The sequence below is a fragment of the Ixodes scapularis genome, unplaced genomic scaffold, assembly GCF_016920785.2.
Source record: "Ixodes scapularis isolate PalLabHiFi unplaced genomic scaffold, ASM1692078v2 PGA_scaffold4__175_contigs__length_147842914, whole genome shotgun sequence".
NCBI lineage: Eukaryota > Metazoa > Arthropoda > Arachnida > Ixodida > Ixodidae > Ixodes > Ixodes scapularis.
The window spans coordinates 146,894,574-146,922,562 of NW_024609879.1; the positions used below are offsets into that span (position 1 = coordinate 146,894,574).

The 27,989-nt window shown below is 43.4% G+C and overlaps 1 protein-coding gene across 1 annotated transcript in view; it reads right to left on the minus strand.

Annotated features, from left to right (window-relative positions):
- Positions 1-22,534, minus strand: part of LOC115308730 — a 65,250-nt gene extending 42,716 nt beyond the window's left edge. Inside the window, exons 1-5 of the mRNA XM_040206730.1 lie at positions 22,483-22,534; positions 20,075-20,122; positions 15,618-15,638; positions 5,330-5,436; positions 5,128-5,238 (exon numbers count right to left, since the gene is read on the minus strand). Of these exons, the coding sequence (XP_040062664.1) occupies positions 5,128-5,238; positions 5,330-5,436; positions 15,618-15,638; positions 20,075-20,122; positions 22,483-22,534 (339 nt within the window). The remainder of the gene's footprint in view (positions 1-5,127; positions 5,239-5,329; positions 5,437-15,617; positions 15,639-20,074; positions 20,123-22,482) is intronic.
- Between the last annotated feature and the right edge of the window lie 5,455 nt (positions 22,535-27,989).

Here is a 27,989-nt window from a genome sequence, read left to right on the forward strand (position 1 = left end):
AGATTTGGAATTTAACGAAAATAAACTCCGATGAGCTCAAAAGTTTCGGCAACAAGTATACTGCAAAAGACACCCTCCAAATTTAACGAAATATAAGCTCCGAAAACAACTCCGAATATAAGCTCCGCCCCCCCCCCCCCCCGAAATTTTCCATTTTGCTGGGACCTCCTCTCCCCCCTCCCCCTCATACAGAATTTTGTCATGGGTCGGCCCTCCTGAAACAAACTCCTGGCTACGTGCCTGAACCACAACCCAAATTTTTTTTTTTTTTTTTGCCGGCAGCGGCGGCGTAGCGGAACTGGCTGGTGTGATCGGTCTATTCCCTTCTATAGTAACTGGCTGAATTGTTATAGATAGGATTATCTGTTACGCGACAGCCAGCACTGCACAGTATGTGATTGCAGATTCATATTTCTTTCCTAATCATAAGAACAACAGATTTATTTCTAGCGCGTTCCAAATTCGACGTTTTCCCGACGTTTGTCAGCAGTAAACATGATAATGATATTACACCTGCGCACAGAGTAGGCTCCTGTATCCTGGTTCTCAGTAAATACCTGAAATGCTAAATCCCCCCACCCCCCCCCCTCCCCCCAAAAAAAAAAGAAAAAAAAGGTTATCGCAAAAACGATTTTTTTCTCCCACCTATATTAATATGTGAACGCAGTTTATGTTTTGGGGGGACGAAAATGAAAAGTAGAATTGTCTCGAGAGCGAAAGTAGACCAACTTTAAAAGGAGCAATAAGCGGCAGCGACGACTACCGCGCGGTAATGTGTGGCGTTGGGATAGATAACCTGAACACAATAAATTATCTTAAATGGCGTCACTACAGACCGCTACGTTCAACATGCTTGTGCCATTTCGTCCAGCGAGTACTCAGGCAATTAACTGAAATCAAGCGTTCGAAATGTTAGTTAATGTCTTTACTGCCTTTAGTGTCGAAATTTCAGCTCCGTAAAAACATGTGTTTGAGGAACCCAACATCGATCATTCCCAAGGCGCGCATAAGCGCTCTTGTGACTCACGCTCTAATGGCAAGCGCTCTCCTGTCGCGCTTTTTCTCGTCGACACTCTAGCTTCGTGCACTCTCGTGTTATACAGCCACAATTGGTACCGACCTTGAACTTCGAGCCGGCGATGAAAATCCGAGTTTGCATTTTTAGTCGTATTATACCGGTGTTACACGGGCACCCTTCACCGCCGTTAACCTTTAACCGTTGTAGCGCGTCGCTACAGTTACCGCACTATACTCTCGGATAGCTATTTCAGAAGAAGATAAGAGTGCGCGTGCGCTGCCTTCATGGGTGCTCAAAATGCTCAAGCGCACGTTTGCACATAGCTTCGACGGCGTAGCCGCAGAATGTTGTCCGCAAGTATTGTGCGTTAACTATGGCTTAGCGTAACTGCAGTCAATTTTGCCCGTGTAACAAAAGTATTAGATGTTCAGTGAATGTCCCAAGCTTGTTGCATTTTCATTGCAATCTGGGCAAGGAGCTGAGCTTTTAAAAATGTTTTGGGGAGCAATTTATTTTAGTTGCAATCTATCTCAGTGGATCCAAGGCTAAGTGCCGGGCTACGGATAACCGGGGGTGGTTTGGGACTCTAATCGTAGTAAAAACAATGTAGAGTTTTTTTTTTTGTTTTTTTAGTGGGGTCATAAAAAAAGACTAATATCCGCTTTAGATTAAATATCTCCAGGGGTTCTAATTTAATGCTTGCTTCGGGTGTGCCATAAGGCTGCATAGCTAAACCCAATTTAATTAAAAATAAAAAGAGAAAAAAGTCGAGCTGAAATAACACACACAATCCAACATGTGCTGGCTCGTGTGCGCTTGTTGAAGGTTGATTTAATTTTATTGTTTAACTTTACGATAATATTCTACCCACATAAACACGCTTTTCATTTAGAATATGTTTTTATTTAGCAGCCTTGTAAGGAGACAACTGGGCAGTTTCCTCTTTCATTCAGCAGCCTTATTTCAACACATTGGTAAAGGGCAGTTTCCTTCTTCGGGGCATGTCTGAAACAGTTGTACATCACGTGAGTTAAATATATTTTTTTTCAGGAATTTTATACTAATCAGTGTCTCTTCAAGTTTGGTTGAATATATTAATCTTCTACGCATGGGGCCCTACGTGAGCTAATTAGTTCCACAGGGGTTAGCTGGTTACAAGCAAGTGGGAAAACTGTTAGAAAGAAACATCGGAGATAAATGACTTTAATTTTAGGAACAGCTGGTCAAGACTGATCTGTAACATCTCTCGCAGTTGACGAAATAACTGACTTGCGCTATGGAGAGGGAGAGAGTAAAAAAAAAATAATGGAAGTAGAGAGATTGATTTTTCATTGTGAATCACTAATTACCACCACCCCACCACCACCTCCGGCAAAAGACAAGCATGAGAGAACTCCAACCGATCAATGCAGCAACAATCCAACACGTCACCATACGAGTATAAGCTTGAAGACGATTCAGAAGGCATGGTGGTAGAAGCTTTTGGGAGTGCTTATTCGAGTTAGAATCCAGTTTTCTCTTGACGAAATCAAGATTTATCTTTTTTAGGACCCGCTATGTTTAGTGCTTATCAGGATCGCAAGACCAGAAAAAGTCTAGCACAAAAGGAATAATGAAAAAAAAGTAAAAAAAAAGAGTGAGTGCTTGGAGGCCTACTCTCCAACTTCACATTTATTTTAGTTTAGTTTTCAATTAACACCAATGCCCTTTGGCAACACCGCATCAATAATAACACAGCACGCTCTACAATGGTAACTACGAACTCATCCTCTACTATGGTAACCAAGAATATTATACGGTCAACATGCAAGAATTGCAGAGTAAAAGATTAGAAATTGTATGGGGCATTTTGAGAAAAACGGAACATACATCTGTTTTATTATGACTGCTAACATTGCGAGATGGCAAAGATTTCTATATTTCTGAACTTTAAGATAACCCAAAATATCTGACAGCTAAATAAAGTATATTTAATTACTTTGGCAATTATAAGAAAGGAAAACCGAAGGAAAGCACAAATTTTTACGTTATATCATATCAAGATTTTGAACCGCTAAAGGCCCTGTCACACTGAGGCAGCAGTTGGACAACTCTATCCGGCAACACGGGAAAGTCGTGTTGCCGGCGACCCTGTCACATCGCAGAAACAACAACAGTCGGGCAACATGTTGCTGCCGCCCGGCAACCGCGTTGCCCAATTTGTTGTCCGACAACCCTGTCACACCGCGCTGACGGCGAGGACAACATGGGGAACACTCCGCCATCTTGATTGTTTACCTTCGTTCGTGTGCGGCGCGGAATCGCTGGAAATGTGACTCTACAAAGTGCTAGTGCGTTCGAAGGGCCGGGAATTACGACGGTACGACATAAACCAGTGACTGTGATTAGAAAACTTGACACGGCGAGTATTTTCCGCTCTTTATTTTATCAAAATGTTCTTCGTTCGTTGACAAAGCAGATAGCCCTAACCAAGGAAAGTGAAATCGCTGATATATTTTCGGGATTTACGCCACCGTATGAAGTGTTTCTGACCGGTTCTTTCATGCAATTCATATGGCTGCTGTAAAATTGAGTTAGCACCGACAGTACCCCAAAGCGTCTTTTGTAGCGTGGTGTTGAGCTGAACTGAGAGTGCTTCAAAACTGCGACACCAACACGATCGGCCTTCATTACAGTCGGTGGAATAAATATTTTTCAACGCTGTCTACTTGGTTACCGCCTGCTATATGATCGCTTCATTCCCCCAAAACGTCCTGGGTATTTTTGAAAACAAATCAGGTGTCTGGTAGCGGCTGTTTCCAAGTTCCAAGCATCAACAATCCTGATCAGAATGGTCGTTTTAATGCTTCGATTTTTGAATCTTTGGTTTTCTGGATTATTTTTTATTATACTTCATCAGCGAGTGACTAGGCATGCCATTTTATTTTACTATCAGTGATGTGAGCTGGTCTCTCGGAAGTTATAATTTCAAAATCAGTCTGAACGTTCACGACCGTAGCTGTGACCATTTCGACAATCGCTTTCCGTAACTACGCAGTAAAAAACGTTAATCGAAAATATTTTAGCTGCACGCCAGCCCTAATTATTGGTAAATAACGTTTTCCCAGCCTTTAATTGAGTAAGACGTTATTGATAGGGGACTAGCTCTAGCATTGAAGCAATCTATGTTGTGTTGCCGGCCCGAAATTCGCTCAGCCAGCGATCAGGGCAACACACGTTGTCCAACACAAGTTGTTGCTGTTTTTGTCGCCGAAAGCTGTCATACCGAGGCAACATTTTAGTTGTCGTCCATGTTCTCGAGAGTTGCCGTGATGTGTAAGCTTTGTTGGCCAACAGGGAAAGCGAGCAACAAGTTGCCCGACTGTTGGACAGCGTGTTGTGTTGCTGTTGCCATCGTGTTGCCTCAGTGTGACAGGGCCTTAACTAAACAGACATGTTGCCGCGCACAATCCGTTACAATAGGAGTATTGGGTGGCCTCCAAATAAGGCCCGATCCACGATTCACCAAGATCTGTCCAAGGAAACCAGATAATTAGATATGGGTACGAACACTGAAAGCTACAAATCTTGACGAGGCAAAAGATATGCATAGCAATGGAGCCAGGCACCAGGTGGCGCCTGTGCCACGTTAGAAGGTATCAACAATTAGGCTAAGAGCTGTCTCCTACCCATCTAAATATATACTATTCTATCCTTCGAAAAATTAGGAAATAGAAATCGGGCCGTGGAGCATGCACACTGAGCTAAGTCACTGCCAGGATGTGAACGGCCGGGCATCTCCTTCGAACGGCTTGCCTCCAGCACGCGCTCATCGCCTTCCACCGTGCTTCGGCTGCGCATAGACGCTCGAGGCTCACGAGACGCCAAAGCGTTATTGATGATAGGAAGCTCGCGCTGGAGGTGGGACAACTCAAACTTTACCCTGCCGTTCTAACTCTATCATTAAATATAGGATGATATAGTAAAATACCTACGAAGGATACGCGAGACTCAAAGCCTTAAGAACAATAGTTGTGGTTTGGTCACATTTCAAGTTGCTTTTTCGAGGGAAATGAACTACTTTCTTTTTTCTCCTATAAAGTCACTATGTACTGCATTTTTCTACTCACCCCTTCGTCTCTGTTGCAAATCATGCCCTTTGGAATTCGACGAACTACAGGAGTTAAGGGCGTGCTTCTTTTCTTACATATGTATGTGCAGTTATGGAAAAATATATCTTTCTGAAAAATTGAAAAAAAATTTAAAAAAAGCAAGAAAAGAGCTTATTTTGGCGTTTTTGGTAGTATAATATGATCAGTTTACAATACTTACCTCGTTTACACTGTATTCTTGTTTCTGTCCACCACACGCTTTGAAGAGTTTCATCATGTATTCTTTCCTGTCCTCCGAAGTACCGATATAACCTGGCAAATCGGAACCTAGGACGAACGACAGAAAGCGCGTTCTACATAAGAGACACTAAAAATGCTTCCGCACATAATTTATCCTCCTCATTATCACTACATATTATATTTGGAGGAACTGAAACATTTGAAATCGAGTAAAGAATACAAAAAAAAAAAAAACAAAAAAAACGAATATGCTTTTTAGACGCGTGTTCTGAAATCTGTATATAGCATGATTAATTCATAATGACTGCTTAATATCAGTATGCTCTGGACAACTTTCCAGGCTTTTAGTTTTCGGATTACATAATTGGTAGTAATGATGGCGATAAGGATGGAAGTAAATAAATGAGGACACCCTAGAAAGCTTTTATATTAAAATAATGGTGTGCTAAAATGTTTCGTTGTGAAAAAATCTACGCATGAACAGCTAACACAACGGCGTAGGGACTGCATACCTACACGAAAAAGCCAAATTGAGACACAGACACATGTTGGTATTTTCTCGCGTTTCTGTGTCAGCCACATGAAGTGTCTTTCATGCGTCTCAACCGCGTCGGCGTCCACCTGTGTCGGGGTGTGTCGCTCGAAGTCACCCGCAACAATGCGAGCTGCGCGAAGCGCCGATATCTGTCTCGGACGAAACCAGGTGGTAAAAACGAGAGGGGAACGCGGTATGGGACGCAGCAAACCATGATCGCTAACATCGGTGGTCTCTTCCCCCCCCCCCCCCCCCAAACCCCCCGCCTCCCCCCCCCCCCCCCAAAAAAAAAAAGAAAAAACAGACAATAGGTTTGACGTGTTCGTTTTGGCGCGACCAGTTGAAATTGTTCGAGAGCGCGTCAACTTCATTTTTTTGTATACAACGCGTGACGGTGGTGTTTTTCTGCAAAGTAAAGCTAGAAAATACAGAATACGCAGACCTTGCAAGGATGTTTTCTACTTCTTTGTGTATATCAAAGCGTCGCCAGCAGTATGCTTCCATCGGGACCACCGATATCTGCGTCTATAGCCAGCCGGCAACGGCCAGGCGGCGCCAGCAGGGTGAGAGGGCACGGTTATACTCTGTCTCTTTGTAACCTGGCAAAGGGTGAACGATAAGCCCCCCATTGCGTGCCGAAGGCTTCGAAATGCGCGACGTATACGAGCCCAACGCACACATATTGGAGCATGACGCAGCGAAAAGCCTCATACTTCATCGGAGTTGAGGCGCACTCGGGTGATACGCAGTCACGTTCCGATTGGCCCGCCAGGGCCGTAGCTTCCGCTCTACTGGCACGTTACTTGATCACGGCTTCCTGGGATACCCAGTATTTCTTACTTGAGACACTAGGCTAAGCGGCGCCACCAGAGTAATAGCTCACGTTTAAACAATGCAGCCGACACTCCCAGGGGTACCCAATATTTCTTGTTTCAGTCGCTAGATGGCGCCAAACCAAACAGCATTGCAGGTTGCCTATGCCTCGTCGTTCCGAAGCAGCCGGAATGCATGGGGCATTTCGCTCAAGATTATTAAATTATCTCTATGACCAGATCTCGGCGTCGACGCCGGAAGTGGCTTGCCAAGCAAAGAACATGGAACTATTTTAATGTACGCGCTAGAGGTTCAGCTGGCACTGGTGTCTACAAGACTCACGATTTCAAATTGAAGCAGACAGCAACCAGTCTACTTTTCCGATATTCCTGCGCAATCCCATTGGAAAACGCGCTTGGACTTTGTCTTTTCGTCGGAGAACATTAGGAACCACAATTGTCACTTAGGTCGTAGCAAATATTAGAGGTTAACTTTATTAATATTACAAAAGTGCAATTGCTACAGTATATATCTGATCAGTGAGCGGTGTTTAACTTCGCAGTATTTCCGGGCACAGTTCTATTTCCCACTTCACGCATGTAAAGACAAGCGAGGAATCTAAGCAACGATAACACCTGACAAGAATGTAGGGCATGTTCAAGGTGCGCCATTCTCCCGATGGCACTATAATACTGATAATCTGCGGAATATACGGGCCTCTGAAATGAGCCCGATTTACGAGCGGTTAAAACAAGTAAAACAGTAAAAGTACGCGGGCAACAAAATGTGTTTTCCTGTTTATTGTTGTGCCGCTCTTCTCGGTCGATAACTGTTTTCTGTCTTTCCTCAAATTTTCAAAGTTTTCAAGCACGCAGATATGAAGTTTTGAACGTATAGAAGAAACCTACCTTCACACCTATACAAAAGTGGGGAGATTATTCTGATTTTTATTTATTACATATCGCACTAATTGCTGAATTTCCCTTCATCTTAATTATCTAGTTGCACACGTAGTTACTGATAGCGTTAGTGCGTAGGTCTTGACGTCTCTTGATTTTCGAGATGCCCCTCTTTGCAGCAGATGCAACGACGTATACGCGACTGTTTCGGGATTGACAGTTGATTATCTCTGACGTAGAACGGAAAAAAAAGTTCATTATCTTTAAATGAATTCTGTGCAGTACCAGTACACTGTAACCAGGTGGTTGCCCGATGTTTTAGGCCTGGTCCAACTGGCGACACTGCGCAGCGTTTGAGTTACGGGGGCCGGAGCGCGTTCCCATGAAATTAGCCGCCCTTTTTCTCTACAGACGCGTGCTGACACGGAGAGACAATGAAGCGCCGATAATGCGCGTAAAACACGCGCACATGTCGTTGGGCTTTTACAGTCGGCGACAGGTTAAAAGATCCGGGGAAGCACCTCCACCTCTCTTCATTTTAGCAGAGCGAACGCTGGAGAAGAGGCAACCACCTCTCCAGCGTTAGCTCTGTTAAAGAGGAAAGGGGTGGGAAAAGCTTTCCCTGAAGTCTTAACCTATCACCTACTACAGAATTAAAGGCCCATCGCGCAATGTGGTAAGATGGTGTTACCTTTATTGCGTTCCAGATGATATTTTCAACTTCGCCATTTGAAGGCCTAACAGCATTTTCAAGGATATCAAAACAATACTTCGTATTCATTAAGCTGTAGTTTTGTAACTAATTAACCTTTATAGTATCACCCAATGCCCAAGCAAGGATACACAACAGGTAGACTAGGTATTTGATAGAAAAAAAAACTTAAATATTGCAAAATTTGAGCCAGAAACGTCAATAGCCGCTGCACCGACTGTGTTATATACGGGTTGTATGCGGGTCATGTGACAAGTTATAAAAATTTGAAGGATTTATGTTGTTCTTGACTAATTGTTAATATATTTATTGCCCATCGTTAAGACATTAGCAGCTCATGAGTACTTAAATTATTCAATGAATAAATGAATGAATGAATGAATGAATGAATGAATGAATCTTGTTAAGACTGAAGCTTGTGCCAGTTGTTTGATCATGTCTAAAACAGCGAGTTCAGCGCACACGAAAGACAACACAAGAGAAGGTAAAACAAAGTTAACTTTTAACTGAAGTATGTATTGTTAATTGTGTGGCATATATACCAGCACTGTTCTACTTTAGTGTTACATTTCTGTGCGCTATACTCACCGTTTTAAAGTAAACGAATGAATAAAATAGATATGTTGTTTTAGCTAGTCAGTTCTCTATCAAATAGTCAGTACCTGCAGTTGACACAAATATATATTATAGCCAAATATGAGAAAATTTAGCTTTAGGAAACACCCTAACAATTATTTTAGAAATAACAATCGACGCCGCGATTGTATTCTTGCAATATATGGTCGTGAATGGCAAAAAAATAATTGATGTTACTGTATTTGTCAGAAATATCCCAGAACAAAAATCATAAGGGAAGTACTGGACATATGAGGTACTGCAGCGGAACGCCGACCGGATTAGAGGAAATCCTTTATGAGACGCTTTGAGCGTTGTTGTTCATCGCGATTAGAGATACTGGAACCAACCTATTTCGTAATAGAAGGGGTAGATTCCGGGCTTTTATTGGCGTTCTAATATTGAACGTACGACACCGCAGCCTCAAAAATAGCAATCGCGCGTTCCAGTGTAAGGTCGGGTAAGGTAAGGTAGATCAACCTTAAGTACAATCAAGGTTGATCTAAATTGTGCGTTGTCTAATGTTTGTAAGAAAACAATTATTAATTTACGATAAGGAAAGAGGGACATTTAACCAACACACTCCGCCATCTACAAACAATTATTGCCAGCAGTTTTTACATCAAATGAGGCTTCATACTGTTACAATATGGCATTGCAGCTGTTTTCTGTTGGCCCCCGCTAGGTGGCCAGTGGCGGCAGCGCGGTTTGGCGTCGGTCAATAAACATGGCTGACGAGCACATGTGTGATTCCATCACTGGAGTAGACAAAGAATGAACATGGTGTCAGAAGTGGTCATCATCGTCGATCGTAAACATTGAGAAAAGGAAAACGAGTGAGTCGCTGATCATCTGTGCCCCGATAAAGAAGTGATGGAGAGACTGGTACTACCGCCGAAGTTCTCCGCATCCGGCAACGCCGCCGAGCAGTGGCGGGCGTTCATGCAGGCGATCAACTTCTATCTGAAGGCTACAGAAACGGCAAGCAAGCCGGACGAACAGAAAGTGGTTATACTTCTAACCGTCGGCGGTCCTGCGCTACTCGATGCCTACAACACAATCGACTTTGGAACTCCAACAACGGCACGACCACATCCAGAGCTCGACTACGAAAACGTGCTCACGAAACTGGGCAGCCATTTTGCGCCGAAGCAAAACGAAGTCTACTCCAGGTATGTGTTCCGCTGCCGTACTCAACAACAAGAGACGTTCGACAGTTTTCTTACGGATCTCAAATTGAAAGCAAGAGACTGCAACTTTGGGGCGGAGCGGGAGAAAATGATCAGAGACCAAGTTGTCGTTGGTACTAACGATGAAAAACCGCGCGCCGACATCTTGAAGACTGATAACCCGACGCTTGAAAAGGTGGTGCAAATCTGCCTAGCACAAGAGACGACAAAGTCTCAACTGAAGGCATTCAAGAACGGAGCTACCCCGACCGACAGCGTGCATGGCGTGAAGGAAACGCGTCACAGAGTCAACGCCAAAAAACCGCCAAAACAGTCACCGCAGCAGCACAACTGTGGATGCTGTGGCGGGAACCATGAGAGAACGAAGCAAGCGTGCCAGGCGTGGAAGAAAACGTGCAACAAGTGCAAGAGAAAGAATCACTTTGCAGCACAGTGCAGAGCCAAGAATGTGGCAAATGTGGAAGCCACCGAGAGCTCAGACGAAGAGATCCTGGCCATAAGCAGGAGTGACACAAAGAAATTTATATTCACAACACTGAGCATCAACGGCAATGAGTTGAAATTTCAAGTCGACAGCGGTGCTGCTGTAAACGTCATCACAAGCAAGGATGTGAGACCTGAACAGATGGTGCCTACAAGAACAACTCTGAGAATGTGGAATGACAGCACAGTGACTCCAGCAGGAAAGTGCAAGTTGGATGTTACCACGAAACATGGCAAGAAACACAAGGTGGAATTCATTGTCGTGGACGAAGAGCTCACACCTCTCGTTGGGAGAGAAACAGCAGAAAAGATGGGCTTCATTGCCATTGATTATCGCTTGGTGGCAAAGGTAGAAAAGGGAACGGCAAGTGTAGCCACCAGAAATGATATTGTCAAGAGGTACCCAGACGTGTTTGGATCAGCCCTAGGAACACTACCAGGAAAAGTCGATCTGGTCACTGACCCAGAAGCACAACCCAAAGCAGTGACAGGCTGCAGAGTGCCGGTCAGTGTGAAACCTCAACTTGCAACGATGCTGCAACAGATGGAAGAAAGAGGTGTCATAACAAAAGTGGAAGAGCCGACGACATGGGTGAGCCGCATGGTGATCGCAACAAAGAAGGCAGGTAACTTGCAAATCTGCATAGACCCGCAAGCACTCAACAAAGCATTAGGAAGAGAAGGGCATCCACTCGCCGTCTTAGACGACATCTTGCCAGAGCTAGCGAAAGCAAAGGTCTTCACAAAGCTGGATCTCCGAGATGGATATTGGCAGTGTGTGTTAGACAAAGAGTCAAGCATGCTAACAACATTCCAAACCCCAGCAGGTCGCTACAGATGGCTAAGACTTCCGTTTGGACTTGCGGTGAGCAGTGAGATCTTCCAAAAGCGTCTACAAGCAGCGCTGGACGGCCTGAAGAGTGTCCACTGTGTTGCAGATGACATCCTGGTATGTGGTGTAGGAGCCAGCACGGAAGAGGCAGAGCGTGATCATGATCGCAATCTTAAGAACCTGCTGCGGCGATGCCAGACGCTTGGCATCAGGCTTAACGAGACAAAGACTGAGTTCAAAAGAGACAAGATGGTCTTCCTGGGACACCAACTGACAAAGGATGGGCTGAGGCTGGATTCAGAAAAAGTGAAAGCCATCAAGAATATGCCATCACCGACAGATGTCTCAGGAGTCATGAGACTGTGCGGTATGATGAACTACTTAGCAAGGTTCTTACCAAAGATATCGCAGATCTTGGAACCCATAAGAAGACTAACCAACAAGGACGAGCCATGGGCATGGGGCAAGGAGCAGAAACCAGCATTCCAGGAAGCAAAACAGCTGGTCATGACAGCTCCGATCCTCGCCTACTACAATCCCGATAAGGAACTGACAGTGCAGTGCGACGCAAGCGAAAAGGGATTGGGAGCCGCTCTCCTTCAAGATGGACAACCTGTGTTGTTTGCAAGCAGAGCTCTGACTCCAACAGAGTGCAGATACGCACACATCGAGAAGGAGATGCCGGCAGTGGTCTTTTGCACTGGGCAAATTTCATCAGTACACCTTTGGTCGCCACACGAGAGTCATCACGGACCACAAGCCTCTACAGTCAATCTCTGGCAAGCAACTAGATCAGGTCCCCAGACGACTGCAAGGAATGCTCCTCCAGACTCAAAGGTATGACATCACGATAGAGTACCGACCAGGGAAAGAGCTCGCCCTGGCGGACACTATGTCAAGGGCATATCTACAAGAGACTGGAACGCCAGAACCGTTTGCTGATGTCAACGTTGTGAACTACCTCCCAATGTCAGCAGAGACAATACAGAAGATCAAGGAGGCAACACTCAAAGACTCAGTTCTACAGAGAGTGAAAACAACAATCCTAAGAGGATGGCCTGACACGAAGCGCGACGTCCGACCGGAGGAGAAGCCATACTTAACTTTTCGGGACGAACTAACAGTTGAAAGTAATATCATCTACAAAGGACAGCGACTTGTCGTGCCCGCTACATTGCGCGACGAGATCAAGAAGAAACTTCATGCATCGCACATGGGCGTGGAAGGCACACTCCGAAGAGCACGAGAGTGTGTATTCTGGCCACAGATGAACTCGGAATTGAAAGACTACATCACGGCATGTGAGATATGCCAAGCTCACTCCGACAGACAACAGAAGGAAACTCTGAAGCCCCACCCTATGACAAGCCAACCATGGGAGCGAGTGGGTGCAGACCTCATGGAATGCAAAGAAAAAACATTCCTTGTAATCGTAGACTACTACAGTGGATTTTTTGAAGTAGACCAACTGCGATCGACTACATCAGCCGCGGTTATCAGGAAAATGAAAGCGCACTTTGTAAGATATGGCAGTCCATCAGTTCTTGTCAGCGACAATGGTCCGCAATTTTTGAGTGAAGAGTTTGCGAAGTTTACAAGGGAATGGGACTTCGAACACGTGACATCAAGCCCAGGACATGCGCAGTCCAACGGCATGGCTGAAGCTGCTGTAAAAACAGCAAAGAAGATACTACGGCGAGCAATGATGGATGGAAGTGACCCTTACCCAGCACTACTGGAGTATCGGAACACACCGAGACAAGGACTAAAGGTTCGTTTATACTCCAACGTAACGTCGACGGGCGCGGCGTAGCGCAGCGCGCACAGGTACTGATTGGTCGCAGATATCAAGTTACTGGTTGCCGGCCAATGAAAGGCGCGCCCTCTGCGCTACGCTGCGTTCAATGCGCTCAACGTCGGAGTATAAACAGCCCTTAAATGGCAGCCCTGCGCAGCTACTGATGGGAAAGAGAACCCGAAGCACCCTCCCTACCACGACCATGCTGCTACGTCCACGGATCATCAACTGCAAGCGTGAAAAACAACTATTGAGGAACAAAATGGTGAACCATTACAACGCAAAGGCGAAAGATCTACCGCCACTACACCAAGGAGACAATGTGCGCATCCAACCTACAGGAAAAACGCACATGGGACAAGGGAGTAATCGTGCGTAGGGCAAAGGAACAGATCGTATGATGTTGAAACGAATGGAAATGTGCTTCGGCGAAATAGTCTTCCTGCGGAAGGTACCACCCCCAACGTGGAACGGCTACGAAGAAGCCGAAGTGGACAACGACGAGACCGAAAGCCACCATCAGGATGAAGGCCCAGCGGGAGACAGCTGTGTCGCCGAGCCGCAGAGCATTACGGTGGAGGCAACATCAAGGGATCCAAGCAGCCCAAGTACCCGACCAGTTCGTGAACGCCGAGTACCAAACTATCTGAAGGACTATGTACCTTAAGAATCTGATAATTCGACACTCCCGAAAGAAAGGGGATGTTACAATATGGCATTGTAGCTGTTTCTGTTGGCCCCCGCTAGGTGGCCAGTGGCGGCAGCACGGTTTGGCGTCGGTCAATAAACATGGCTGACGAGCACATGTGTGGTTCCATCACTGGAGTAGACAAACAATGAACATATACTAACAGACCGGGACGGGTATCGCCATTTGCCTCGCTGCAAATTCAATCTTTAAAGAGCTTGACTGGCGATCATGTTCCTGCCTCCAACCCTTCGACAGCGAAATGGGTTTTTACATATAGCCGGGATGCCGCTCATCGCTCCGCTATGGTCGCTCATTTTTCCAAGCACGGTAAATTCCTGGAGAATAATGTAATCAGTCAAGCCTGTTAATTTCACGAACTTTTTACTTAAAGTTTCATTTCAGTTCTCCTTTACCAAAAAAGACTATTGCAAATGTTCTTTTTTTCTTTTTTTTAGACTGGACGCAAGATTATGGCGGTCGGTGAAAATATACAGTGACGTTGATTTGGGAGGCTGATGTGCGGGGGCGATAGCCTACTGTTATGTGTGGTGGAGGAGTGAAGACTCTTCCAGGTTTAAGCGAAGGTTCCTTGAGCAGAAATCTGTTTTCGTAAAGATGCGTTATGTTTATTCTAACATTTATTAACCCGGTGTAAGAGACAGTTAGGTGATTTTTTTCCTTCTTTTGTGATTTTCTGAGGCTCTCTTTGTGACATTTCCTATTTAAACACTTTTAAAGTGAAATCAATTTCAGTTGTGTCAGAGACTTTGTGCGTGTGTGTGTGTCGTGTTTGATTCCTGCAGTCTCGGCGTTGTGTTATATTTAATAATCTCCACCAGGTTGTTAGCCGCCCTCACATTTTGCTAATTACTCAGAATGTTAAAAAACGTACGACTTTATCTTTCTGCCAGAAATCAGAAAGCGTAAAGCTGTGACCCAAGGCACAAATGAGAGGAAGAGCAAAAGCACAATGATCCTTTTGCCGTGAGCTTGTTATACACAAGCTCCGTCGCTATCACATATCTTTCGTGCACGTGGATCTGCGCCACGCAACCTCACTTATTAGTTTCACTGGATGCCGAAAACCTAGCGTCCCGCGGTAGAAAACCAACGGTCGCAAGCACGGTTAGGAAATGTTATTATGTCAGGTGGGTTCATTTTGCATATTTAGTTAAACTAATAGGAAAACATTTAGGTACAAAGTAATTCTATAAATAGAAAAAAAAATATTCGAACGTCACTTCAAAACTCATGGGAATTATTTGCAAATAGTATTGCCATCATAGGTGTAGATATGTTATTTTGCTCAAGAAATAACTTGAGATACAGCAACGTATAAGTCCGCTGAGATGTAATATTATACTCAAACAACACAGGCTAATATAGCTTATGGCTGATTAACTAAACTTTTTTAATCGTGTGATATTGCTCTATTTTTAGGCGAGTTTAAAGGTAATCTGCGTTTCTGTACCAGGTCCCAGTGAATATGGAATGGAATTATATTGGTTCTGAGTGAACACTTTATATATTTTTCTTGTGCGCAGTGGGATGTATCAGTTATCACTGAATCTAAAACGTAGGATGGTGAAAAAATTATAAACCGTTTAATAAACGTTTCATGGTTGACAAATCAACCATGAAACGTTCAATAGTGAAATTAAGCAAAACCGAAATGCTATTGAAACCAAATTTGTACTCACCTAGTGTACGGTTTTCTTTTTCTTCAAGTTGAAACGTTCAGGATAAATACAAAAGAGGAGAAAAAACACAATTGTTATTGTTTTTGTTAGTTGAGAAATCGTGAAAGCGGGAGAAGAAAATTGGGCTATTGCCAAACGATAGTTTCTTGAAAATGCAATCAATTGCCTTCAAGCACTTTTCAATCGAAGGCCAAGAGACTCAACGTTTGTCTTAACCACGGTTTTCTACGACTGCTTGTTTCAGTTAACATGAATAAAAATCAGCCGATAATCTTGCAAAAGCATTGCACTTTGAGTCGTATTAGAAGTCAGGTACAAAGTTACATATAGCTACATAACTGTCTACGTCGTGTTAGCAGCCGGGTACTAAGTTAAACTTAACGCAATGTCAGTATCCTTTAGTTTTGAAATCAGAAGAAACAATCGGCTTCAGTATTTAGGAGGTGGTAGTTTTCAAATTTATATGAGCGCTGGATGTAAGGTTGGAAAGTATTGACAAGTAGAGGACCATTTCCTGTGGAGCGTAGCTTTGACGAGAGCAGATGTGTTAGGCGTTCCACTATGCACGGAGTTGAAGAGTGCAGAGATCACTTTTAGAGTGAAACAATTATATTTGTTATCGTTATCAATATTTGGACGATATAAAAATTGGCAACGACCTTTATCTCTGAAGCTTTATAATGAATAAAATGCAGTATTTAAGGAGCGATTATTTAACCCTGTTTAGGAAACATCAAACGGTCGCTTTGTGGGTTAAAGCACTACGTATAGGTTAATGAATATACTTCTCTATTTAACAGGTAAACTGAATTGGTGCATGGATCCTATTACGTCAAGTAAATGGGACATAGTTTTTCCCCGTCAAATTTAGTGGGGTAACTGAACCGGTGTAGAGATCACGCAGGTTACGTGGCGTCACTTCTCCCGCAGCGTGGGAAGCTGAAGGCCCGTTCACACTCTTGCAACGGAGTACGGCCGGGATAGACGAGATCTGTTGAAACCTCGTAAAATATATCAGGACGAGAGAACACACTTGCTCGCTGGCGCCATCTGTGCGGTGACCCTGGAACTGCATTTCACAAGAGCGAAGGTTTTGCGGGATTTTCGAGGTCAAATGTGCATAATATTTACAAAAAAAGCTCGCTTATGACATTGTTGTGACTTTGATTGGTATATACGATGATTACAGCTTGGGTGGAATAGCTTAAATGCAGCATATCCCTGATAAAAATTTACTGGTCCTTTTTACTGCGAAAATATTCTGTGCATCGTCAATCGCTCAGTTTCCGCCAACTGTAGTACTAGCGGTCCAGACAAAATACCTAAGTTTCAGAAATAACTGTTGCCTTATTAAAAAAAAAAAAAAAAAAAAAAAAACGACCGGCTTTTTGAAACGTTGAAACGTAGGGGCCGTTCCCTGTAGCTGTTGCCATTCATCCTCATAAATTTGTTGGCCCCTTCGGCCGCCATCTTCCCAGTGTAAACTTTCGAAAATCACTTATAACTCTTGAACCACATGACAGCAAATCCTGAATCTTCGGGCATATGGTCTACACCGCTAAAGCTACTTTTGGGCCGAGAATGAACGTCCAGCGATGCGTAGTTTATTGTTAAGATGAATAATAATAAAAGAAAAACACTAACATTTTTTTAGGGACACAAGATTATGGTTTTAAACGACAAGGTGCATCATTTGGTCCTCTAAACTTTTATTTGCTCCCCGAAGAGAAAATTTGGTTCAAGCTAGGTGCCAATTGTAAAACATGGAGAAAAACTGCAATCGATTGGGACAAACCAAGAGAAGTGTGCGAGAAAAATCAGCCATTAGTCCTCCACAGACAGGTCTGTATCTGTATCTTTTAGTGCCTGAATGCAAATGAGATGGTCGCCAGGAAGACAAAACCTTCATTTCGTTTGTCTTCGTGACATGCACGACTCAGCCCAGCGCTGCTGAAAGCGTTGACCAAACTCAGACGAAACTGGTGAAAAGTATTACTTACTGTGCAATGATTTTTCAGACATTACATAAGACACTGACCTTCGCGCCTTGTGGGAATGCGAGTTAACGATTCTTCTGAATTCAGGGCTATCAGACTATTTCGTCAACAAAGATGTGCTGATATCTGCAGTGTTAGGAAGTACTTTAAACGGATGCTGAACCGAAATCTGGATTTCCCAAAACAAGCGGCAAAAGCGTGCAACGGGATGCTACAAGCACCAAAACATCACTCATACAGCGATATCTCGAACGGATGACCGTATTTTTTTTTTAAAAAGTGGCACATTTGGCAGGAATGTGGACGTCATGTTTCTCCGAGAACGAGAGGGAACGGTTTCGCGTCTTCTCCGCCTCGTGGCCTTGAGGGAGCGAAGCGAAGAGAGGAGAAAACTAGGTATCTTGACGGTCACGCGCCTCGTCGGCCTGGCTCAATCTCGACTTTTTTTTCCAAAAATACGGCCGTCCATTTGAGATATCGCTTTACGAGTAGTGTTGTAGGGATTGTAGCGTCCCGCCTACATCTCCAGCATTGTTTTTTTTTTTTTTTGAAATCCCAAATTCAGTTGCCCATCTCTTTACGTAATTGTGCTTGAAATACATTTCAAGTAGATTCAGAAGACTTGTACTTTACTTTAAGTATATTCAATGAGTATGTACTTGTATTTACTTAAAGGAGCGGTGCAACGACATTCAATTCGAATGTTTTTCACTTTACACGCGCTTACTGGCACTAGTGGGGCTCAAGGATACTCGCACGCAACGCCACTGGCCAAGAAACTCCTTTGTTGCGGTGTAATTTCAAGGACAAAGGCGATCATTTTCATTCAATTTCTCCTTTGCAAAATTTGATGACGTAACGTGGGGATTAAAGTACTCCCAAGTGACGATATTTGAATGCGGTTCATAGATTGGACCCGAGCATTGCGTGGACACTCGATTTGGGCTCGTGATAATTACTAGCTCGAGAAGCATTCGGGTAGTGGCCCGTGTCCAATCGCTGCAACGACGACAACTGCCGAGCCATAACAATGTCTGGTACTCAGCGCGTGTCCTGCGCTTTGCCAACCCCAGCGCGTGGCTATGATCTACATTGGCGCCATATAATCGGCTCCAGATCACGTGACCGCTTGTTCTGGCTGCGACTTGAGGGGGTGAACGCTGCTCGTTTTTCTTCAATTCTTTTTTATGACTTCTATCGCGTGGGTTGTAAAACGAACGCGTGTTTCATAGGTCATTAACGTCAGGGATCCGTTTTAAGGGGTATTTGCGCCAAGTACAAAAATTGTTGCATCGCCCCTTTAAAGCATTGTTTCTCATACTTTTCGAGGAAAGCACAACTCCCGACTTTTATTTACATTTCTCAAGTATGAAAAAAAAAAGTCGTATCGTGAAGTAAAAACGTGCTGTCGCCTTTCGAGACGTCATCTGGTCATTTCTCTGAGGGAAGTAATGGCGGCTATAAGACCGATACAAATAAGTGCCTTCAAGGTAGGGCTCCGCGTGTCTGGAGAAATCCGAAAAACTCCGATAAACACTTTGCGCAAGCGTCGATTTTTACGGTCCAGTTTAGATCGAGCCTGATGACTTTGGACACACTATATATACGTGTAACAGTATAGATAAGGGGGGAGTTGATACTTATTAGTATTGAAGCAGTGCGACTGCTCACAGAGTCACGGACGAAGCAGTGTGTAAAGTTTCTCGCTTCGAGCGTGTGCAGTCGCGATATTTAAATATGAGTATATGGATGGCGCGTTTGCTGTGAAAATGGCAATACATTTTTGAATCTTAAAATAGATTAGTATCATACCACATCTGAATTATTAATTTCCACTTCTGTGTGTTGAGGCAAAGTAGAGGTTGAGCGTAATAAATGTAACCAATTTTGTTGATACCGATATGCGTGATTTTTTTATAGGTTAAAATACCCTAAAATAGACACCGGCTGAGGACATAGTTCGAAATGGCGTCTGTTATTTTGAACACATTGGCCTCGGAAAGTGTCAGAACCTGCAAATACTTTTACATTGCACGGCATTTTATGTGTATGTATTTCTGCATCCTGTGCATTCCAGCGCTGAGGTGATGGACACTGAACACTTACGCTATTCACACTTATTTCGGATGGCCCGCACCTTTCTAACTCTCGCTTCACGCCCAATTTAAGTAGAAACAGAGATGGTTGTCTAACCGGCAATTTTTCAGATTCAAAATTAATAATGTTCACACGCAGCATTCTTCATAGGTGTCAACATTAAATTCCACCTTTTTTGATTGTTAAGTTCGGGATATTATTGTCACTAAGTAATGCATAATACCTATTGGAGCAGTTTTAAAAAGGACATTGCAAGAATAGGACAGAAACAAAGTATTATTTGCCAGTGATTGACTGTTGAAAGCGCTTTATAAAATGTTTATAAATTGAAAACAGAGGATGCGAGTGGAAATAATGAATTACTTGCTGTAGATGATCCACCTTCAGCCTCTCCTTCATTGTCCTCAGACCCTGAAAAAGGGAGCGTAAGCATTCCATGGACCATAAATAAATCATTTCTACAACATTAGTTTGAAGAAAAGCGAAGGAGGTTCCGAGGTGGCGGAGCAGTCCACATCTAGTTCTTAGTTGAAGTTGCACGCTAATAAATATGCTGTGCATAAAATATTTGCCGTTGTCTGATGAAACCCAACAAAATCTTACACGAACACCTAAAACAGGACTAGGCAGGGCATTCGTTCGATGAAAAGACGCCTGCGCTATGACTTTGCGGATGTCGTCTTTTGCATTATGGGGATGTTTACTCCAATCATCAGATTCTTAGCCACCGTATCTATAAGTGTGGCAATATGACATTTGTGGGCGATATGTTTCCCAGGGACTCCCAGACGGGGTGCAGTCAGGACACAATCGAAAATTATTTACAATTTTCAGAAATTGCCGGCTTGAGAGCTTTGGGCAGTGAACACGCGTGCACACCACGAGAGCTGCATTGAGCCTCTTGATTGAAAGCCTATCATGGTCGCTCGGGAGTTCATGGAACGTGAACATATTTTTCGCTACAGAACCTCTAGAAGCCACAATTTAAAAAAAGAAGTGAATTGACTTGCCTTGCAAGTAGTTTAGCGGTTGTGCCTGGAACGCGTCTCTGTTTATAATTAATGTTCTTAGCTTGATAATTTCACTAGCCCCACAGAAGAGCGTCGTTTGAAAGTAGAACTTGTACGTTGCCCGCACGCGAGAAAATATGGGCGGATAGCAATCTTAGTGACACCGGCGTTACCGCTCCCACGGGCAACTGAGGCGCACAAATAAAATGTGAAAAGCTGGAATTTACCAGTTTTGATCGAGCCATTATTTATACAAGGTGTTATTTAGGCTTTACAGGGTGTAAAAAAAAGCAGCCAGATCTACGCAAACGCGGTCTGTGAAGATGAGTTACACGGTCAAGGGGATATAATATATTAAAATCATCCGGTGGGCTTGTTGGTTATACATCTTGGTAAAATTAGCGCTCTATCTTGTCTCTACGTTCTTTCTACCTTGTCTTCGCGCTAATTTCACCAAGAAGGATGTAACGTAAAGTATGTTATTCGTCACGATAAGTAACATAAATTTGTTACTTTTTAATTTAAAGAGCATATAACCCTACGGTTTTATTTATACACTTTTTGAGGGTAACGAAAAATATTAAATAGTCAAAAATGTTTTCATATGCTTCAGTATGATGTTATCATGTCGCAGAGTGAGAAACTAACTGGCTTTCACTACATGTCTTGATATAATGTCTTTCGTTTATAGGTGGTGATCAGTACAATACTGTACTGATGTGAGAACAGTAAGTCGAAATGACTTGCGACTATATTTAGGGAATGAGTTGTTTCATAAGCACAGGCTACTTCCCGGTTATGCTCAATACGTAGGTTATACCCTAGTTACACGAGCCGTTTTAACTGTGGTCAGGCAAACGACAGTTAACCATGACAAAAACCTTTTTTGCCATTGTTAGATGACACTCATTATTACATGGGTGCAGAGGCAGGCCAAATCTGAAGCATAAAGCTTTACAGCGAAGCTGTATATGATTCGTTGGTCGGATATCTTCGTTTCCGTCGACAGAACAGTAGTCGACAAAAAACCATCACGCGCGCCTTAGCATCGTCTGCGCGTGCCTTATTATTCATCATATGGTTTTCACACTTGTTTCAATAAGAAAACCACAAAACAAGTGTCAAAACCTCGGTATAGATGATAAGGTGCGCGCCAACAATGCGTAGCACGTAACGCTCCCCGCATGCGTTTCGCGGTAAAGAGAATGGTTTCTAAGCTGCCGCAGCAGCGGCAGAGTACGAAGTTTTTCATATATATAAAAAAGTTTTGGTGGTATGCACTTACTTCTCTTTCATCAATATTTTGGTACGGTGCAGTGCGCAATTGTTGCAGGTGATACCACAGCTTCGCTGGTCAAGCACCTTCACAGCGTGGATTAAAGATCCAACTTTGTTTGAAAGGTATTTCCGAGGGAAAATATGATAGAAAATTGTAGGAAGTCACTATTTTTTTTGGAAAACCATGCTGTGGAGTAGTACATTCAATTTGGTAGCATCCTATATGTTAAAAATAAAACAAAAACTGCACGACCTAGCCATTTGAGCTCCAGTGATAGCTAAGGTTAATTACATTTCAGTTTTGCTGCTACTAAGCGGATATTGTGTTTCCACGATTCATATGCTACATCCGATTGGAAGTATATGTAAGAAACGTGGAAATGTAAGAAAATATACAAAGGGAACAAACCCAGTGAGCTCTAAACGAAAATAAGCGAAATGAAAGTATTTGCTAACAAGAAAGCCAAAATGGCATGTTCTTACCGAAACATATTACAGCGAGTGCGAAGAGAATGAAAAACTTCAGTTTGAACATCTTCGTAGCTCTCTCTTCGTACAACGAATGACACGTAGACTATACCTCCAGGAGGCTTCTTTCTTTCTTATATACCGGATATGCATTAGGCGTGGCAAGGGACTGTGACCACAATCTGTTTATTATTTATTCATGACGAAATCAAGGGTGCAAACTCCCACAGCCTCCTTTTTCGCCACGTGTCGAAGCAGACTGCACTGCATGGTGGATGACGTATATCTTTTCGTTAATATATATTTGATGAAGGGAAAATTACATGCACATATTGCAAGTGTTTATTTTTATTTCTTTTACAATTTTACCACTACATCCTTCAATTCTTCTTTCGTGCTTTAGTTTCAACCACTAAAATGACGAAAAAGACTTCTGCGATGAACAAATATATTTCCCAAAATCTGCACGCGCAAAATATAATTAATATTGTCGCGCAGATGAAATAGTAGAGCCAGGCGTTACAACAAAAATGATTTAATGAGCGATCATTTGCTTCGAGGTAAACAAAGAAACGAGATGGCGATAGAACGGACATGCCCACCGGAAATTACGCGAATCAGATTAGGGGAAGCTTGATTGTGCGCAATTTCAAACCGGTAATGTTACCCAGAATGGTCGGGGAACATGATCGGGGAATATAGTATTTGTTACAATTATCCCAATGAGAAAAATAGCATGCGCTCAAGCCTAGCGCAGGAACAAATAATCCTAACAATGCGTGGTCTGAACTGCAACAAGAAAAAGACAACAGGCTTAAGGAGCAGAGTATACAGCCAGGCATTTGGGCGCCAGAAGGGGGGAGGGGGTCTTAGGTTTTTGGGATCTACATGACTTTGGGTTTGAGTGTCAGAGTATAGATCGGGCTGAGGTATCCGTTTGGCTGATGGCTCAATTTTTCTGTAAGAAACATTTCGGCACGACGCTTCAAATTGGTTGAGTTGGCCCGATTTCGCTAGAATCTCCAATTCGCCTATTTGCGCGTTTGGCTAAAATTTTCATTTTGGCGGGATGCTTTATTTTGGCTCAAACATCTGGATTTGTTTGGAAGATGTGAATATAGAATATAGACATGATTGACTGGAGGTGTCATCAAAGTGCCTGGGTGACTTAACTTTGTCTACATCATGTTTCAGCACTTAGATTGCAAGTGAAAATTTTTGGTTGTTGAAGAGGCGTCGCGATACTAGGTAGATGCAATTGACTATCTCACCATTCCTGTTTATTTTCTTTTTCTCATTGAGCTTCTGTGCGGAAACCACCAAAACAAAATGATCTATCAACTTGCCCGCAAAATGAATAACAACTGTCCAGAGATTGGCTCTTGCTTCAGTGCTGGCCGCTACATACTTGATTAGAACATGACGTCCTGGTTGCTCTTTTTCAACAACTAAGGTGCAAAAGTACAGTGTGCATCATTCAGACGACAGAGCAATATTGTACAGTTTCCTCCACACTAGTTAGGTTTTTAAAAGGTTACAAGGACACAGAGCACTGCAAAACTCTTATTGCGTACACCTTGATAGTAATCAAAGTAGACTTTCTTACTGAATATTTTAAATTGCCGAATTTGTTTTAACTTTAATCTCCTTCACCCGTTTGTGTGCATATAAGAACATCCTTTTCTAAATAGCGGAATTCAGACCCTGTTGTTTTATGAATAACCTTCAGTCGGCGCAATAGTTTTGCGTTGCATCTGGTGTCGTCCTTAAGGATTTCAAAAACATCTAGTTTTCAGCAACTAACTCGGAAAAAAAAAGGCGGAGAGGAGTACACTTTATACAACTCTTCAAAGATGATTCTAGTTGACAATGTGTTGTGATTAATCCAAGTCATTTTGGACAAGAAAAATAACTTGCAGGGCAAAATTATATTAATTATTTTCATACATTTCACTGCAATGCAATGTCAATGTTAGGAGTTGGCCTGTCCAACTAAGCGATAAAACATTTTTGCTTTTTGCACTACTATGTATCTATTCGTTGATGTGCAGGCTGTTTCCAAAAAAGAAGTAGTTTTTTTTTCCACAGCAAAAATAACCGAAGCATCGCCGAACGCTCAGTCCGGACCCAAATGTAGCAATGGCGGTCGGGACGAAATGCCAAAGTTTCAGAAATAATTATTCTATTATTCAAAAGTGTTGAGTTATTTGGCGAAAATATTAATGGCAAATTGGGTACATTTCCGGTAGTTCACGCCATGCATACTCGTATTGTGGGTTTCAACGAGAACGATTTTTTCCTTCAAAAGTTTCGAAGCTGCATGGCTGATAAGGTTTGAATAAGATAACGGTTAGTTTAGAAACTTTGGCATTTGCTTTAGGCCACTACAGCTACATTTGAGCGGCGGATGAGTATTTGAGGATACAGTTCATTTTTGTGGTAAAAGGATACAATAATTGTTTTGTTCTCTTTTTTTTTTTGGGGGGGGGGGGGAGGTGGAGAGGGGAAAGCTTTACATTAACGCGTAAAGGCACAGGAGTGCAAAAGCAAGAAAGTCTAGGTTGTTTATTTGGAGACGTCAACTTCTAATAACAGATTGCATTGGGATGAATAAAAGTAATAAATATGCCCCTGGTTTTGAAGCTCTTTTCGTGGGTCCCAAATTACTTACGCCAATGACATCACCGTGTTAGCTTGAATCATTGATTTGAAGTTGTATAGTGTTTGCTCCTCCGTATTTTTTGGTTGTTAGTCACTGAAAACCCAAAAGTCGTCCTCAAACGGGTTTCAAAAATTAATGTAACACTTGCGCACGTGCTTCTCTCGTTAACCACAAAGTCGAATTCATGGTATGTAATGCAGTAGTCTTTTGCTATTGGTCGAATTCAATATTTCGCTCTCCGTAGGTCCAAGCAGCAGTGGCGTCAGTTCTCGGACATGAGATTCGACTGTGCACTTGCCTAAGCGTCCCCTGGCGTGTTAACACGTGTAGGCATTTCTGAACAATGATAGAGAGGCAGAAAAGGGTGTGTAGTCAGCTTGGAGAATTCCAGCAGGCTTCGAACTGGCACACCCAGAGGACCTGGGACAATAGCAGTCCGCACGCCTATCGTTTCCGAAAAACAAGTTCCCATATGGCGGAAAAACATCATCGAATGTTTGTTGCTTGAAATGTTATTGTAAATTACAGAAAAATAACGGCATCACTGTCTTCTTTCTAAGAAGCAGGAAGCCAGTGCTATCGAGTACGAATTGAACGCAAACAGCGGAGCGCGTTGTTTGCGATGCATGTTGCGCCACCTATACTTCGTTTCAGCTTAAGTCCATACGTAGCCGACGCTACGAACTAATAAGACCAATCAAGCAGCGTCAAAAGCGCAAATCACTGGGCCTTTTCTTCGTTCATGATTGGCCAGAATGATCGAACACGTACAAAAGCATGACGAACACCATGACCGTGCGTTTTAGACGTTGTCTGGTTGGTGCAGCTCGTAGCGTCAGTGGCGTCTGGACTTCAGGTGAAACAAAGTATAGAAGCCACTAGGAAGTGATTAAACTGCGGGTTGGAAAGGGGTGCTGCGAGGGTGCGCGCCTACTCAGATGTGCATAACCTCGTTGTCATTCTCTCCACTCCGCAGTTTCATCAGTTGCTCGTTGCCTCTGTTGCGGAGCACGTATGGAACGCCACGCACTCCGCTCTTCGCATTTCACTCGTACCCGATAATGCAATGCTATTCGGTCTCTTTAAGTACTTCCTAACTAGAAGTGCGCCCTTTAGAGCTCGTATTTGCATTCACACAGGTGAATAAATATTGACATTTGAGGTACGTTGAGGAATATTGGAATTCGAAAGAAAGCTATCGTCAACGGCCTGGGGCCCTAATCTGGACCCTTGACGAAAAGGTCAGCGAGAAACCCGGCGACCATGATTGGCCGACGCCGCACTGAACCTTGGCGCCGGCCAATCACAGTCGCCTGACTTCTCGCCGACGTTTCCGCCAAGTGTCCAGATTAGAGCCCCTAGTCAGCTATCGTTTCTTCGATAGAAAGCTATACTTCGTCTCATCCTACGATAGACTAAAGGCCAAAGCCACGGGCCGCCAGGTCCGATCACGTTCCACGCTAAACTATGACACCCTTAGCGTTGCTTAGGTTTGGACGAATAATGCTCCGAATCCAGAAACGCTGCGTCATTTTTGTAGCTTCGACACTGCAAAGAGCCAGTAAGCCGTGGCTTTCTTTGCAATGTAAAATCGTTGAGTTACTCATTGCCCGATCCGAACCACTGTCGGCCCATTCCCATCGGTGATCCGAGGCGCGGTATCCAATACGTGCTTCGAAGCGGAATACTACATAATGTCTAAGTGGCTCGTGATTGGATCTGGTGGTTCGTAGCTTCTGCCTTTAGTCCATCGTAGGGTGAGACGAAGTATAAGTGCGAACAGGCAGGATTGCACAGACTTGTGCTAAAAATAAAAAAAAGACCTGGCGTGCGTTACAGATGTTTAACCAACGCAGTATTGTCACTTTGATCCAGCAAGACCAGATAGTTCTTTTTTTTTTTTGCACGAGCTAATTAATATAAAATAACTAGTTACCTCCTTAAAAATAAATTTTTGCGCACACCCTACAATACATTTAGTTCCTCAAAATGATCAAGTTTGGTCATCTTTCCAACACACCCGCACAACACGAAGGCCGCTCCGGGTTTAGGTCTCCGAAGACCTCACTGAACCATTCAATCGCTAGTAGCAACGGGTGGTGTGTACAAAGGGCAGGGACGTAACCAACGCGAGCTTATGGCTCGCGCTTACAGGGAATTCCTCGTTCAAGGGGAACAATTGGAAGCTCCTATCCCAATCACGAAGGAGGTTCCACGGTTTACCCAGTCTTTACAGCAGGGATAAAATCACGCTGGCTGCTTTCAATGTAGCGCGCGTGCGGCCCCAGACACCTAAGGGCATCACAGACCTATTATTGCTTTGTTTCGTGCGGTTAGGAGCCGCTTGTCCCTCTAAGAAATGTGGAGGGTGCAGAGCACCTCACACCTATTTAACAAACCTCGTTTGTTGTCGGAATTAACTAAACAAATCGTTCCACCAACCAACCAGACAGCATGTCGGGAAACATCCAGTCGAGTTCTTTCCATCAAAGTAGCACTTGAGTGGCTTTAAAAGAAACGCGCGCAAGATTAAGAGTAAATTCCACGTGACTACCCGTTAGGCAACAGCGATGTTCGTGCCCTTCACGTGGGTACCTTGATGGAAACGACATGATGGAATGACACGCTCTACAACCTCTGTATTGGAGAGTTCGCGCACAAATTAACATTTAAAAAGTTAGCTAAGTGATTTCGGTTCATTAGCGAGTTGACAACTTCGCAAAAATATTTCGATTAACTCAATACTGTGTTGCTGAAACACGTGGAACTTGCAGCTGTTTTTCTTATTCTTTTTTTTGTCTTGGTGGAAGTGTGCTGAAACAGCCGGTTTAAATGGAAAAAAAATCAATTAAGCAATCAC